Source organism: Pelobates fuscus, chromosome 7 (assembly GCF_036172605.1).
Source record: "Pelobates fuscus isolate aPelFus1 chromosome 7, aPelFus1.pri, whole genome shotgun sequence".
Taxonomy (NCBI): domain Eukaryota; kingdom Metazoa; phylum Chordata; class Amphibia; order Anura; family Pelobatidae; genus Pelobates; species Pelobates fuscus.
The window spans coordinates 97,802,564-97,817,779 of record NC_086323.1 but is presented as its reverse complement, the minus strand read 5'-3'; the positions used below and the strand labels follow the sequence as shown (position 1 = coordinate 97,817,779).

General features: G+C 43.5%; 1 protein-coding gene across 1 annotated transcript in view; it reads left to right on the top strand.

Annotated features, from left to right (window-relative positions):
• The window catches only part of EEFSEC (eukaryotic elongation factor, selenocysteine-tRNA specific), a 182,378-nt gene that overhangs the window by 103,116 nt on the left and 64,046 nt on the right, over window positions 1-15,216 (top strand). The window contains exon 5 of the mRNA XM_063427382.1: window positions 972-1,613. Coding sequence (XP_063283452.1) covers window positions 972-1,613 — 642 coding nt within the window. The remainder of the gene's footprint in view (window positions 1-971; window positions 1,614-15,216) is intronic.

Sequence of the window (15,216 nt, the reverse complement as noted above, 5' to 3'; positions counted from 1 at the left end):
TACCTATATATCCAATTTTATTATATACAGTATTTCACTATGCCATATATTTCTTATTCCCCTAGCCTGGAATAGCCCTATACCATACACTGGTCCTTAATGGTAAAAATAAATAAATAGAAAAACAGTCTGGTCACTAAGGGGTTAAGGGAGAGGAAAAAAAAGTATTTTACTTACCTTTATTATGCTGGTGCTCTTGTCTCAACATGGTCGCCCATCCTCTGCTGAGATCATAGGGCAGCATTGGGAGGCTAGTGTGCTGTACAATGGATCAGCATATCCTCATAGAGGGTCGTTTACTAAGTGCATCTTTGTGGGGGAGCGTTACATAGAAACATAGAATGTGACGGCAGATAAGAACCATTCGGCCCATCTAGTCTGCCCAATTTTCTAAATACTTTCATTAGTCTCTGGCCTTATCTTATAGTTAGGATAGCCTTATGCCTATCCCACACATTCTTAAACTCCTTTACTGTGTTAACCTCTACCACTTCAGCTGGAAGGCTATTCCATGCATCCACTACCCTCTCAGTAAAGTAATACTTCCTGATATTATTTTTAAACCTTTGTCCCTCTAATTTAAGACTATGTCCTCTTGTTGTGGTAGTTTTTCTTCTTTTAAATATAGTCTCCTCCTTTACTGTGTTGATTCCCTTTATGTATTTAAATGTTTCTATCATATCCCCCCGTCTCGTCTTTCCTCCAAGCTATACATGTTCTGCATCTCTATGCAGAGAATCGTGCCCCTTTAAAACTATAAAAATAATGTACCTTTTAAACTTAAAAGATAAGACACACAAAAGAATGTTGATGACACCAACGGCCATCTGAATGTTGTTCATCAATCTACTGAAGGACCTCCCTTTGCTTCTTTCTGCAGTGCTTCTATGTGTGTATAATATATTGTATTCACATGACACATTATGAAAATATAGCATTGACATATTATATATTCTTTCTTTTTTGTGCAGGTTACCAAGAAAGTGAAAAGCATGCAGATGTTCCACAAACCCATCACCAGTGCCATGCAAGGAGACCGGTTGGGCATCTGTGTGACTCAGTTTGATCCTAAACTTTTGGAACGAGGACTTGTCTGCTCCCCAGATTCTTTGCACACCATTCACGCTGCTATAATATCTGTAGACAAGATACAATACTTCAAGGGACCACTGAATACCAAAGCCAAGTTCCACATCACTGTTGGTCATGAAACAGTTATGGGTAAAGTCATGTTCTTTAGTGTTCCGACTACCAGTGATAAACAAGAGGAGTCCACAAACCTTTTTGATTTTGGGAAAGAATATATGTACCAAGATTGCTACCTCACTAAAGACACTAAAATTTTGGAGGAGAAAAAGGGTCACAGTGAGCAGGAGGGGATGGCTTTACCAAAGCATCAATGGGCCTTATTAGAATTTGAGAAACCTGTGACCTGCCCAAAGATGTGTCTCGTCATTGGCTCCAAACTGGACACTGACATCCATTCTAACACCTGCAGACTCGCCTTCCACGGGGTTCTTCTGGAAGGTGTAGAAGATAAAGCCTATGCAGAGAGTTTTCTTCCAAAACTGAAAGTCTTCAAATTGAAACACAAAGAAGGACAGGTTGAAAGGGTAAGGTTCTGTAATGGATTATTTGAAACGTTCAGCATGGCATTTTTCCCCCATAATAAATGCTTTGACCATTATCTATTAGGATAGGTGTTCATATCAGCATTCCTTTCAACTCAAGAGAGGGTTGAATTAAATCAGTGCCATGTAGAAAGCTGCTACCTACCTAGCTCAGGAGTATTGGGCACAGTGGGACTGATATAGTCAGACAATAATGCTGTTTAAACTTGGTATGCAAGGGTTAAACATGTGGCATGCAATGGAGATTCTTAGACTAACAGCTGAATCTCCATTGCATACCTTTTACCATAAATCCCTGTTCTACATTTGCTTATGGGAAATGTAGTTAGTACTTGTCATTTGCATTCATCTATGTTCGCAGTTTTATAAATGAAGCATGCATACTATTGACTCCCTAACAGTAAGCTGTGTGCAAGGAGATAGGGACAGGGGATCTCTTCACAAAAGATAAGTTGTTACGGGCTCGGAGTGTCCTATTAACAGTCATTTTTTTGAATTGCTATATTTTGTAAAGAACCAATAATCTGTCTCATATATCAATGCTCAGTCATCCTTGATGTTACACTTCACTGGGAGCCCTTAAGTGGAGTGTTTTGCTTTCTGATATTATTGTAACATGTTTCAGAGTCTTGCCATTCCGATATGGTCCTGGCTCGATTAATATGTGCTGAGGGTAAGCCAAATACCTCCATGCTTTTGTGGAGATAATATATTATTTATTGGTAGTCACTGGGAGGGCAAACACTGTCTAAATAGTTCCTACAAAAGATTAAAGCATGTTTTCTCTTTTTTCTTTTCTTTTAAGAAGCTTTTTACAAGCAGAGACTGGCGTGCTGTGTCTTCTTACAATACAAGCCAGGTGCCAGGTATTTGTAATATTAGTTCTGTGCCGTTTGGCAAGGAATTTGGCTGCTCCTGCCCTTTAATAGATGACTTTCCATGTAAAAATGCTGTTTAGCATTTGTTAAAGGTCATTAAGTGTTATGCTATTTAGTCATAAAGCACCAACATATTCCAGAGCGCTGTATGTACAATGAATAAGTGGCACTAGGATTAAACACATACACGCGTAAAAGAGCAATTTATCATTACTTTGGTAGTGACGCTTAGTCTTGAGATTTTGAAGAAACCTGCAGCTAAGCTAAAGTTATACATTTATTTTTTATTTTTTAAAGTTAACTAAATTCGTAAGAATGGAAGACGTTGACTTAAAGGTATATCCTAAGCACCATAACCACTACAGCCTGTTGACATTTTTATGCAGCTAGCTGGCCACGGGCACAGTCCCCCCTGGTTTTGTGGCAAACTGTTTTTGAGGAGTTTGACATAAACTGAGGTTCCCTCCACATGCTTTTCCCTTGCATGGTATATTGCTAATTAGCAATCTACATTAGCAATATCAATACCACCTATATTTGGACAGCTGTGATAGGCTAAGCTGATTCGTTCAGCCAATTAATGCCATCCAATTTTGAAATATTTGACATTTGTTAGTGTAGCTTCCACAACAGCAATATGCTGAGTGAGAGGCCACACCACAGGAGCCTGGAAGACACAAAGTTATTGTTAAACCACTTGAAAATATTTAGACATGGGGTGGTGGCAGTGACTACAGTGGGTTGTAGTGGTTGTGGTGCATAGTGTGCCTCTAAACAACATATTCTATTACCATGTAAAACAATATTTCAGTGCATTAATGTGAGATTATTTGAGATAATGGACAAGTGAAAAAGAGGTGCGGATCTCTCTCTTGTGACATTTATGCACAACCAAACTGGATCGCAAACTAAAAGAACGCCATGGGTTTTACACCTTTACTTTAATTTTATATGATAAATTATATATTTCAGGGGGTGGGGCCTGACTGCCATGGTGGAGAGACGTTTCTTGCTCGAGCTCCTCTCCGAATCTTACAATATAAGCATTTATAACCTCATCTAACCTAAGCTAAAGCCCACCAAGCGACTAACATACCTCTTGACCGGGCTACAGTACCCGGTGGAGGTAGGAGACCCGACAAACAGTCACAGGCAGCCTAGAGGGAGCCGGGCGGTAGAGACAGCCGATCTCCCAGGCCGGTGCTGCTCAAAGGCCCACGCCAACATGCTGGTGCCCCCCCCCCCTGGATCGGCGGGGGTGATCCCGGTCCACATTGGGGAGGCCACACTGATTTATGGCAGACAAGGGGAAAGGCCGCTGAACCCGCAGAGACAGCAAATAACTTTTCAAGCATGGCGACAGCCACACGGCACCCTAACTCCGTCGAAGACCAGATGGACCTGATGTATAGGCTTGACAAACTATTGGAGGATTTTTGGGAGAAGCTGGAGGAAAGGAGGCATCAGACCGACCAAGAACAGCAGCGAATACACTCACTTTCTCAGCTCCATGCATCCCCACGGCTGACATCCAAAGCCCCAGCAGGGAAGAAAGCCCAGAGATGGCGGCGCAGCAGGAGATTCTCATCCCTCCGACGGCTGAAAATGCGTAGGAGGAAATCACCCCGAGCCACGGCAAGGGCTTTTAAAGTGCCCGAAATTCGCCAAACTGCCTCCCAACCTAAGAGAGATATGAGAGGGCGATGCGGAGGGAAACGCTTCCCGTCTACAAACAACCTCAAGAGAGAGAACCGCGCACCAGGCCCGCGAGGCAGAGAGCCGCAAACACCCCCCACATCCAGCTACCGACTAGGTCGAACCATACAGCCACGGATGGCGAGATGCCTCCCCTCAAACTGGACACAGACAACGCCACAGAAAGATCAGCGGACATCACCTGCAGTGAAACAATAAAAAAGGCTGCGCCACAATCAGTAATACAAAGTCCAGTTAAAAGGCAAAAGTCCAAATATATTATCCTTACAAATGGTCTTTAGTGATGAGGTCTTCTACTATTGCAGTGGATCCACTTTATATGAAAGATAACAAGAGAGAAGGACAGCCAATGGTGCAGTATGTAAAATTCAAGTATAGACGTAAAGGAGTAATAATATAAAACTCACATTTGCCAGAGCTAATAACCAGCTCTGGCAAATGTGAGTTTTATATTATTACTCCTTTACGTCTATACTTGAATTTTACATACTGCACCATTGGTTGTCCTTCTCTCTTTTTATCTTTCATATAAAGTGGATCCACTGCAATAGTAGAAGACCTCATCACTAAAGACCATTTGTAAGGATAATATATTTGGACTTTGGCCTTTTAACTGGACTTTTTATTACTGATTGTGGCGCAGCCTTTTTTATTGTTTTTCTTGTCTTATTTTAAAGGGTTTGAGGGATTCCTTTTAAGGTTGCTGCCTATAAGTTAAGTAAGCGCTGTCTCATTCTTCCATTTTTTTCAATCACCTGCAGTGGTAATATCCCGTGCCCCCAGTGGCGTACACATGATCGATGGGGCCCCGGTGCGAAAATTGGGCCCTGTTTGCACGCCAGTGCATGATACACTTAAAGGACCACTATAGGCACTCAGATCACTTCAGCTCAATTACGTGGTCTGGGTGCCAGGTCCCTCTAGTTTTAACCCTGCAGCTGAAAATATAGCAGTTTCAGAGAAACTGCTATGTTTCACTGAGGGTTAATCCAGCCTCTAGTAGCTGTCTCACTGACAGCCGCTAGAGGCGCTTCCGCGATTCCGCTGGACGTCCATAGGAAAGCATTGAGTAATGCTTTTCTATGGGCGATTTGAAAGCGCGTGCAGCTCTTGCCGCGCATGCGCATTCGGAGCTGAGAGGCGGATTGGGGCGGAGAGATCCCAAGCGCCAAGGGAGCACGGCACTGGAGAAAGGTAAGTGCTGAAGGGGTTTTAACCACACACACACACATACACGCTAGCTAACAGACACACAAATTTACTGACAGACACACACTCAGAGGCCGACACACATACACACTCACTTACAAAACATACACTCTCACTAACAGACACACACTAACAGACACACACAAACTAACACACTCACTAACAGACAAACACAGTAACACACACACACTAACTGACACAAACTAACACACACACTGACACTAGCAGACACACACTCAATAAGACACACACACACACTCACGAACAGACGAATACACACTAGCTAACAGACACACAAATTTACTGACAGACACACACTCAGATGCCGACACACATACACTCACTTACAAAACATACACTCTCACTAACAGACACACACTAACAGACACACACAAACTAACACACTCACTAACAGACACACACAAACTAACACACTCACTAACAGACACACACAAACTAACACACTCACTAACAGACACACACAGTAACACACACACACTAACTGACACAAACTAACACACACACTGACACTAGCAGACACACACTCAATAAGACACACAGTAACACTTACTGACACTCACTAGCAGACACACACTAACAGACACACACAAACTAACACACTAACACACATACACACTTATATATATTTTTTTTAAATTGAATCCCCCAGTCTCCTTACCTTTTGGTAGTGCTGAGGGGATTCCCTGGGGTCCAGTGGTGCTGCTGGGGGCTCTCTGCCCAGCTCCCTCGCGCGCCGCTTACTGATGCCAGAGCCGGAATGACGTCATCTTCCAGCTCCGGCATCAGTGCGGTGCGCGCGAGGGAGCTGGGCAGAGAGCGCTCAGGGGAGAATGCTACCTCACGCTCCTGCAGGACCAGCAAAGTGAAGCCACTGCCAGCCTCGGGGGGCCCTAAGGTGGCCAGTTCCTGGGACCCCCAGGAGAAGAGTGTAACGGATCCACTGGCACCCCGACTGGGTACCTCCGTTGAAAGATGCTCCTAGCGCTTCCAGAGGACTCCAAGCACTCCACCAGACACCATAAGCACCGCAGGCTGCAGCTATCTCCCTTCAGAACGAAGCAGGAACAAGCTCTTACAAGAGCTCAGTGATTATAGCAAGGGAATATGCCTAGCATAGCAATCCCTTGTAGCAGATTCCCCCAATAAGAGACAGGACTCAAGTTGAGGGTAAAAATAGAACTCTCTGGCTGCTAGCTTGCAGCCCTTTTTATTAGGTGCTCCCATGAAGGGGAGGGACACACACAGTAACGTACATTAACCAATCACACAATAGTTACATCCCACACATAGCCCTCCCCTCTACCTGTAAACTAATTATCTGTAAACACAGGAAAATACAATTATCCTAGGTAGGGAAAATACAGTTTTTACACAACATTCATAACTCCCAAAATATACATCACATTCGCATAAAAATACATATACACAATCAATCCATTCGGGGGAACAACATACTCAAATGTCATACTCGAATGTCAAATGTCAATCATACGAATTGGACCAGGGGTTCAAAAGTTAGTACAAATGTGCATTTGACCTTCTGGAAGCATGGTTTTTAGAAGCTCAAACTAGTTCCCCAGAATCCTCTATCCTGGAGACAATGGAGAAGCTGATTTAATTATATCCAGGGACAAACACAGCCTCCATTAAGCACATGTTACCAGCAACCACCAAAAGACATAAAAATACATAACTCCTGTTATACTAAACAGAACCCCCACATTCAACCCATCCCCAGATGGCTTGGATCTGAGCGCTCAACATATCCAAACAGCGTTTAGATTCCACAAACACAGTTCAAACGCCATGGGGTTTAAGTTTCGTATGGGCTGATGAGAGGGCCCATAATCCTGGGGCAGCCCAATAACCCACAGTATGCCCAAATACCGTGCATAAAGGGCCAAATCGCCCAGGGACCGTAGTCACAGGGTAAGAGGCGGGCAAGCAGCCCCCTACAAACCACAGTGGCGAAGTGGCTTTCGCTACAAAGAGGCTATAAGACATCAGTATTTTATAATAAACATGCTAGGCTAGATATGCATATGACAAAGCTAATTGCCCTTAAGATTATGGTAAGGTGTGTAGCATTGAATTTTTTTATTTTTATTTAAAGGAAACCTTTATGCTTAAGTTAATGTTTTTTAAATGTAAAAATAAAACAACAGTTTTTCTGCTAGTTTTAAACAGGCTTGGGTTGCCCCATTAATTTGTACATTCTGGTAATCTAATACGTAAGCAGTTACGTATGTATTTTGTGCATCCAGGTGATTGATGTAGCGGACAGCTGACACGTTGTCCATCTTCAGAAGGATAGCGTATTGGGTTTGAGTTGGGGAGAAACTGCAAAGCAACCGGAAAGAGTTCCAAACAATTGATGTGGAGTGTTGATTCCAGGTCTGACCATCTGCCCTTGGTGGAAATATTTCCGCATTGAGCGCCCCAACTGTGCAAACTTGCCTCAGATTTGATTATCAAATCTGGAGCTGTACAGAATATGGTGCGTTCATTCCAAACTTCCATGTGAAAGAGCCACCATTGGAGTTCGTCCCTCGCTTCTGAGTCCAGAGTTAACATATCCGTGTATGATGAGCTTCCCTTGAAGTTTGTAATCGTTGTAGGGCTTGATAGCCAAGAAGACCTGGAAAATGGCCTGTATAGATGCCGCTAGAAGGCCTAACATTTTAGACAGTTTTTTCAGAGAGAGTTGAGAGGTTGCTAGTGTTTGCCTATCTCCTTCTTCATATTGGCTAATTTTGCCACCGGAAGGTGTAGAGTTTGAAGGGTAGAATCTACAATAATCCAATATAACCCAGAAATTTGACTTGTTGCATGGGAACAATAATGGATTTCTCCCAATTGATCAGGAAGCCTAGGTTCTCTAACAGAGTCAAAGTCAATGCAAGGTATGTCCGGATTAATTGAATAGACTGAGCCAGAATGAAAATGCAGTCAAAATATATTATAATATGTACTCCCCGACTCCGTAGCACGGCGACGTTTCATAAGCTTGGTGAAGCACCATGGAGCCGAAGACAGTCCGAATGGGAGGAACCTGAACCTCAATTTCCTGCCCTACCATGTGAACTGCAGATCCAATTTGACCATCCAATCTGCTGGTTGGAGAAGATCCCTTAAGCAATGCCCTAATTCCATCTTGGAAGGGCTGATATGCCTCATAACCATTGAGCTTTCTCAAATTTATCACTGGACGGACACCTTTGCCTTTTTTGGGAACCAAGAAAAGGTTGCTCACGTACCCCAGGGTATGGGCCGGAATCTCTACGATGGCTTGTTTGCGCATCATTCTTTTTTATTTCCATGGAGACATGGTCTGCATCTTGTTGGGAAAAAACTATTTCCCTCGATGGGGAACATTGAACAGGTAGAGAAAGGAAGACTATGCAATACCCTTTCACAGTGTGAAGAACCTAAGCATCTTAAGAAATGAGGGACCATACATGTGAAAAATGTGTGAGCCTGTCCCCCCGCTATCAGTAAGGAAGAATGGAGATTGTGACGACTAACCATAAAGTCTTCATCCTGAAGGAGCACCTCTTGGGCCACTAACAACCTACGTAGTGTGAGGAGACCACTGGGTGACAGGGCGTCAGGTTTGAATAGGGGTTCACCTTGAGTGTGCAAGATCCTATCAGTGTCCCCTGAGGCCGCATGATCTACCTCAATCTTGGTAGGTTTAATAGGACGTGTATCCCGCACGGGATTAGCATCCTCTCCATCAGTAATTTCGTAATCAGGATCAGAAAGATTATCTGAATCCTCCATATAGGACTCAGTGAACTCCTCCTTAATATCATTGAGCTCATATTCAGAGTTCAGTTGGGATTTAGCCCTTTTCCAAAGTCTGGTCAACTCCCCCATTTTACACTAAACACACACACACACATTATATATACACACACACACACACATTATATACACACACACACACACACCCATTATATACACACACACACACACACACACACACACACATTATAAACACACACACACATATACACACACACACACACACCCATTATATATACACACACACACATTATATACACACACGCACACACATTATATACACACACACACACACACACACACCCATTATATACACACACACACCCATTATATACACACACACACACACCCATTATATACACACACTACACAAACACACGGCATTCACTATACGCACACTACACAAACACACTGCATTCACTATACACACACTACACAAACACACTGCATTCACTATACACACACTACACAAACACACTGCATTCACTATACACACACTACACAAACACACACACACTCTGCATTCACTATATATACACACTACACAAAAACTCACTGCATTCACTATACACACACTCTGCATCCACTACACACACACGACACAAACACACACAGCTCCCCTGTCTAAACACACTGCATCTACTACATATGGCATGTATATTTTGTGCATTTATCTTTAGAAATACCGTATTTTTCGCTCCATAAGACGCACTTTTTTTCCCCTCAAAAGTGAGGGGAAATGTCTGTGCGTCTTATGGAGCGAATATGAAGCTTCACTTACCTGTCTTGTAGCGTGGGGGCAGCACAGCGCGCACTGTGGTACAGGAACATCAATTTCAGGTTCCGGTTTCCGGCGGGACTGAAAGGAAGTGCGCACACAGTGTGCACACTTCCTTTCAGTCCCGCCGGAACCTGAAATTGACGTTCCTGTACCGCGGTGCGTGCTGTTAGGCCGGCCCACGCTTCAAGACAGGTAAGTAATTATGGGACAAGGGGAGGGGGAGGAGAAGACTATGGGAGGGGGAGGGGGAGGAGAAGACTATGGGAGGGGGAGGAGAAGACTATGGGAGGGGGAGGAGAAGACTATGGGAGGGGGAGGAGAAGACTATGGGAGGGGGAGGAGAAGACTATGGGAGGAGGAGGAGAAGACTATGGGAGGAGGAGGAGAAGACTATGGGAGGAGGAGGAGAAGACTATGGGAGGAGGAGGAGAAGACTATGGGAGGGGGAGGAGAAGACTATGGGAGGGGGGGGAGAGAAGACTATGGGGGGAGGGAGAGAAGACTATGGGAGGGGGGAGAACATTATGGGACAGGGGAGAAAAAAAAATATTCTGAACAAACTGTCCCATAGTAAGAAACACTATGGGACCTTTGTTCAGAATATTTTTTTTTCTGGGTTTCTTCCTCTAAAAACTAGGTGCGTCTTATGGTGTGGTGCGTCTTATGGAGCGAAAAATACGGTAGTTTATTTTTTCAAAATGGTAAATGTACAGAATATCGGCAAGTTATCAGCTATCGGCCTGAAAGTTCACAGATTATCGGTATCGGCTCTAAAAAATCAATATCGGTCGATCCCTAATTTCTGCTATATTTCTGATAGTTCCATTTGTGCTTCCATCAATGGTTCTGTATATGTAGCCACAGCACTGGCTCTGTCATAAAACCTGGTTAAGAAGCTTTTTAGGGGAGGTGAGAAGTTGGGCATGTGCCATTGAAGTTCTTATACATCCAGGGAGAATCTGTGTTTTGTGCAGAATGTTTTAGAATGTTGTACTTTGGTAAAGAATTAACAATAAATTAAATGATTTACTTATTTATCTATCTCTGACAATGCACAAAATTTGACAGAACACAGAAGGTAGCGAGAGCCCCACGCAGAAGAGCTTACAATCTAATGAAATATATATTTTTTTAACACTGCTAGTGAAAAAGACCTCATTGTATTTGTGTAAATGCGTCTTTGGTTTCTTTTTTGTTTCCACTGTTTATTTAATTATTTTATATAGTAAAATGTTCCTTTATTATAATAAAATAAAATAAATATCATTGCATGTTTTCCAGTTTCTAACCCAGCATATATATATATTTTTTTTTTTTGGCCTATTACCCGTAATTAAAGGTCATGACTTTTTCTAGTTCAGTTTCGTGTTTGTGACACATAGTTCAATTCACTGTGTTGCTGTAATGTTTCTGCATACTCATTGCTGTTTGCATGTTCTTTGCTCACTGGTCGGCCGTAAACTAGCTTAAGAAAGTCATTCTCTTCTTTGTTTTACATCTGTTTGTTTCTCAAGAATGGTTTATCTTGGCTGAGTGTATCCATTTAAAAACCACCCAAGAAAAACCATCTTAGATGTCCAAGGTCTCATTTTCTCTTGTTCTGGACACTGAACAAGAAAAAGTAAGGTCAACAACAATAAACGAACAGCAGAGACCAGCAAACAGGTCTTTAACTCGTTAAAAACATTTAAGTGCTAGTGCTCTCACTATAGCATACGATTTCTCTTTCCTGAAGGGGCTTAATCCACATGGGTCTCTCAAAGCAACTTATACTTGTCTAAAGTATACCTGTCACGCATATTATGAGTTTATATTAAATAAAAGAATCTTTAAAATTAAGATATACTTTGTGTCAGCAAGCATATAGCCTTTTTAATATCTAATAAAAATTATTGGCTACTCCCATCATTTCTCTGAATATACTGCTTTGCCAGTTGTATAGCAGTGAATACTTACATTGATTGATAGTTAGTATTCCTTGTTAGCAGGAGAATCCTCCTTTAGACGGATGTCCTGTTTACCTTCAAGGCAATGTAAGACATGTCATTGTAGTTGTAACCTACCACTTGAGCCAACGAGAATTGCTGCTACCTGCCTGCACAAGACTTGTAGGGTTATTCACTGAAGTGAGAATTGTCAGGAATTCAAAGTGAATTTCAGAATTAAAGGAATACTCTGGGCATCATCACAACTTAATCTCAATGAAGTTGTTATTGTGTCCGGTGTCCTACCTTAAGGGGTAACCCCACATTTGTGTAGATGAAGCCTGGATTTTCTTCTTCTGGCAAAGTCTGTGACTTGAACGAGGAAGCCTATGACTAGCTTCCCATTGCGAAAACTGTGTAAGAATAGTACATTTATGCGTTGATAAGTTACAATTGAAGCCTAAATGCTGGCATCTTGTGTTCTTCCTTTGTAAGAACATTTGTTTAGAGGCAGTATGACATATTTTGGGTGGGAGGGATGAAAAGCCACCCACAAAGCAAGACTGGTAGTGTCTGTCATAAGGTGAGGGAGGGAAGTATTATATAAACATTTTTTTTTAAATTAATTTTAGTATAATAAAATCCTTTCTAGAATCGAATACTATCTATATTTTCTTTCTCCGAGTGTGCTGAGTTTTCATGTTATAGTTATGTAAATGCAGGGTTTTGTTTTAACTTATGATTCTTCTTTCTGTTGTGCAAATGTAGGGGCGACTTTACCTTCTATGCCGTCTTCCTGAATGCAACCTACACTTACTGAAAACGTTATTAAGCTTCCAGTGCAAACTGTAATATAGGTCCAATAACTGTGAATTTTTACATTCATTTAAAAAAAAAAATCATGATTAGCACTACCCACATTGTTTATTTCTACACCTTTATTTTTTTTATTTAATTTTTTTGTATCTCTGAAAAATAGCTATGAAAAAATATGGAATCCTTGGGTGTCTTTTCGATCTAAACATATCTGAGAAATTAGCCACTGGATATGATACTGCTTCCCACCATTTGATTATTACTATTTTTTTTTAGTTGAGGTGGTGGAGAGAGACGAGGAGAGAAAGGTATCTCTCTTACCTTCCTCCACTATACTTCGGATCACTTGATATTAATCTTTCTACGTCTAGGATGTTTGACATAATTGTTGTAAATGTAAGGTCACAATATGATTATTCTTTAGCCCGTCAGTTTAAATATACATGGACAAGATCATAAAGGAACCACTGTTCGTTAAATGTATATTTGTAATATGTTCAAAATATGAAAAGAAAAAATCATAATTGGAAAAAAAAAAAATCAGGGATACACAAGAAGCTAGTCTTACAGTTGCTGGAGAACCAAAACCCTGTGATGCTTTGCCGGTCTGAGAAGGCATTATGGGAATGGAAGTTTTAGAACATCTGGTGAGCTACCTGGTGCCTTACTCCTCTTCTAGCTTCTTAGATTATTCCATGCAAGCCTCAGTGGCTTACTTAGAAGCATGTGAGCCTCACAGAAATGTTTAAAATTATCTATCTTGAGGGGCGTGGCTTGGAAGCCGTCGGAGATGGACGCTTAACTTCGGAGCTCCGACCCGCGCAGCATTATAAGCAGCACTAAACGCAGCAATACTCTCCCGATGGGGCGCACCAAACGGGCAGACACCCACCAGACCCCCAGGAGACCGCTGAACAGCCCGCACGCCGGTTCCCTGGACGGCTACTTACAAACACCGAGCAGCCAGCCACGCGGAGCACAAGGCCCCAAGATGGCCGACAGCCAGCACTCACCGCCGGAGACGGAACCCCATGCCCTATCCCTAGCGGACATAAGAGCAGATATCAGGGCCCTTACTGCGACCATGAAGGACGACCTCAAAAGCACCTCAGACACGCTCCATGAAGCAATTAGAGCGGAGGTCGCCATTTTGGGAAGCGAACTGACAGCACATGGCAGCCGCATTCAGACCCTGGAGGCCTCAGAACAGGCAATGTCTAGCCGCATAGAGGCCAACAACTTAGCAATTACCCGACAGGGGACTATCCTGCTGCACCTTAGAAGACAAGCCGAGGACCTGGATAACAGAGGGCGCAGATCTAATATACGAGTGCGCAACCTCCCTGAATCCAACGGAGAAGAAGACGTAGAGGCTGTACTTACCGCTCTCTTCAAAGGTATATTGGGCCCAGATGCACCACAACACATCCACTTCGACAGAGCTCACAGGGCCACAAGACCGAGAAACGTCGACAATTCCCCAAGAGACATTATTTGCTGCCTGCGTGAATTTAAACTAAAAGAACTAATAATGTCCAAGGCCCGCTCCAAACAGTCCTGGCCGTTTCAAGGCTCGGAAGTGGCTCTCTACCAGGACCTGTCACCCCTCACTCTTGAGGCCCGCAAGGCACTCCGGCCGGTGACCCAACTTCTGAGGAGCCGCAACATCCCCTATAAGTGGGGCTTCCCCTTTAGCTTACTGGCCCGCCAAGATAACGAATGGATCCCGGTCCGGTGGCCTGAAGAAGTGCCGATATTCCTGAGGCGACTAGGCCTGCCGCCCACGGAGGTTGAAGACTGGATCCTGCGTCCGACAGAACCACGCCCTGGCCCGATGGCACAAAGACTTGCCCGACGCCGCAGAGAAGAATCGCCGCACAGACCGCCGGCGCACCGGCCACGCAACCCGGCCCAGCAGGCTGACTAACGGTTTGGCACTAAGGCGGACGTTTTGACACCTCCCCCGGCTGGTAGGACCGAGGCATCCCTGTGACTGAGATCGTAACAGCTAAGTACATTTATATTATTGTTCTGACACGTATTGACTTTGACACGGGACTAATGACTTTAATCACCTAAACCACACACTAGTAATGATGGCATAGACTGAATCCATGAGGACTGACGCCACCACCCGACGCCATCTCCCCTACCTGACAAGGTCGGGAGTGCCTACGTACCACTGGGACATTGACAACTTGGCTCGATTGTTTAGAGAGGGAGGGATCCTAGACGCTCCTTGGGAGGGGGGGAGAGAGTTGGGAAATGGGACCGTGCCGCTCTATACTGCAATGCCGCTACACCCGAACCACCGCTAACCCAAGGACACAGCCTGATGCTACTCCAGGCTCTACCAGAGGACTGGGAATGTGGGGGGAGGGGGATCAGGGTAATGTTGAATGTTGGAGGGGGGAAAATGCTTATGGCGGGTG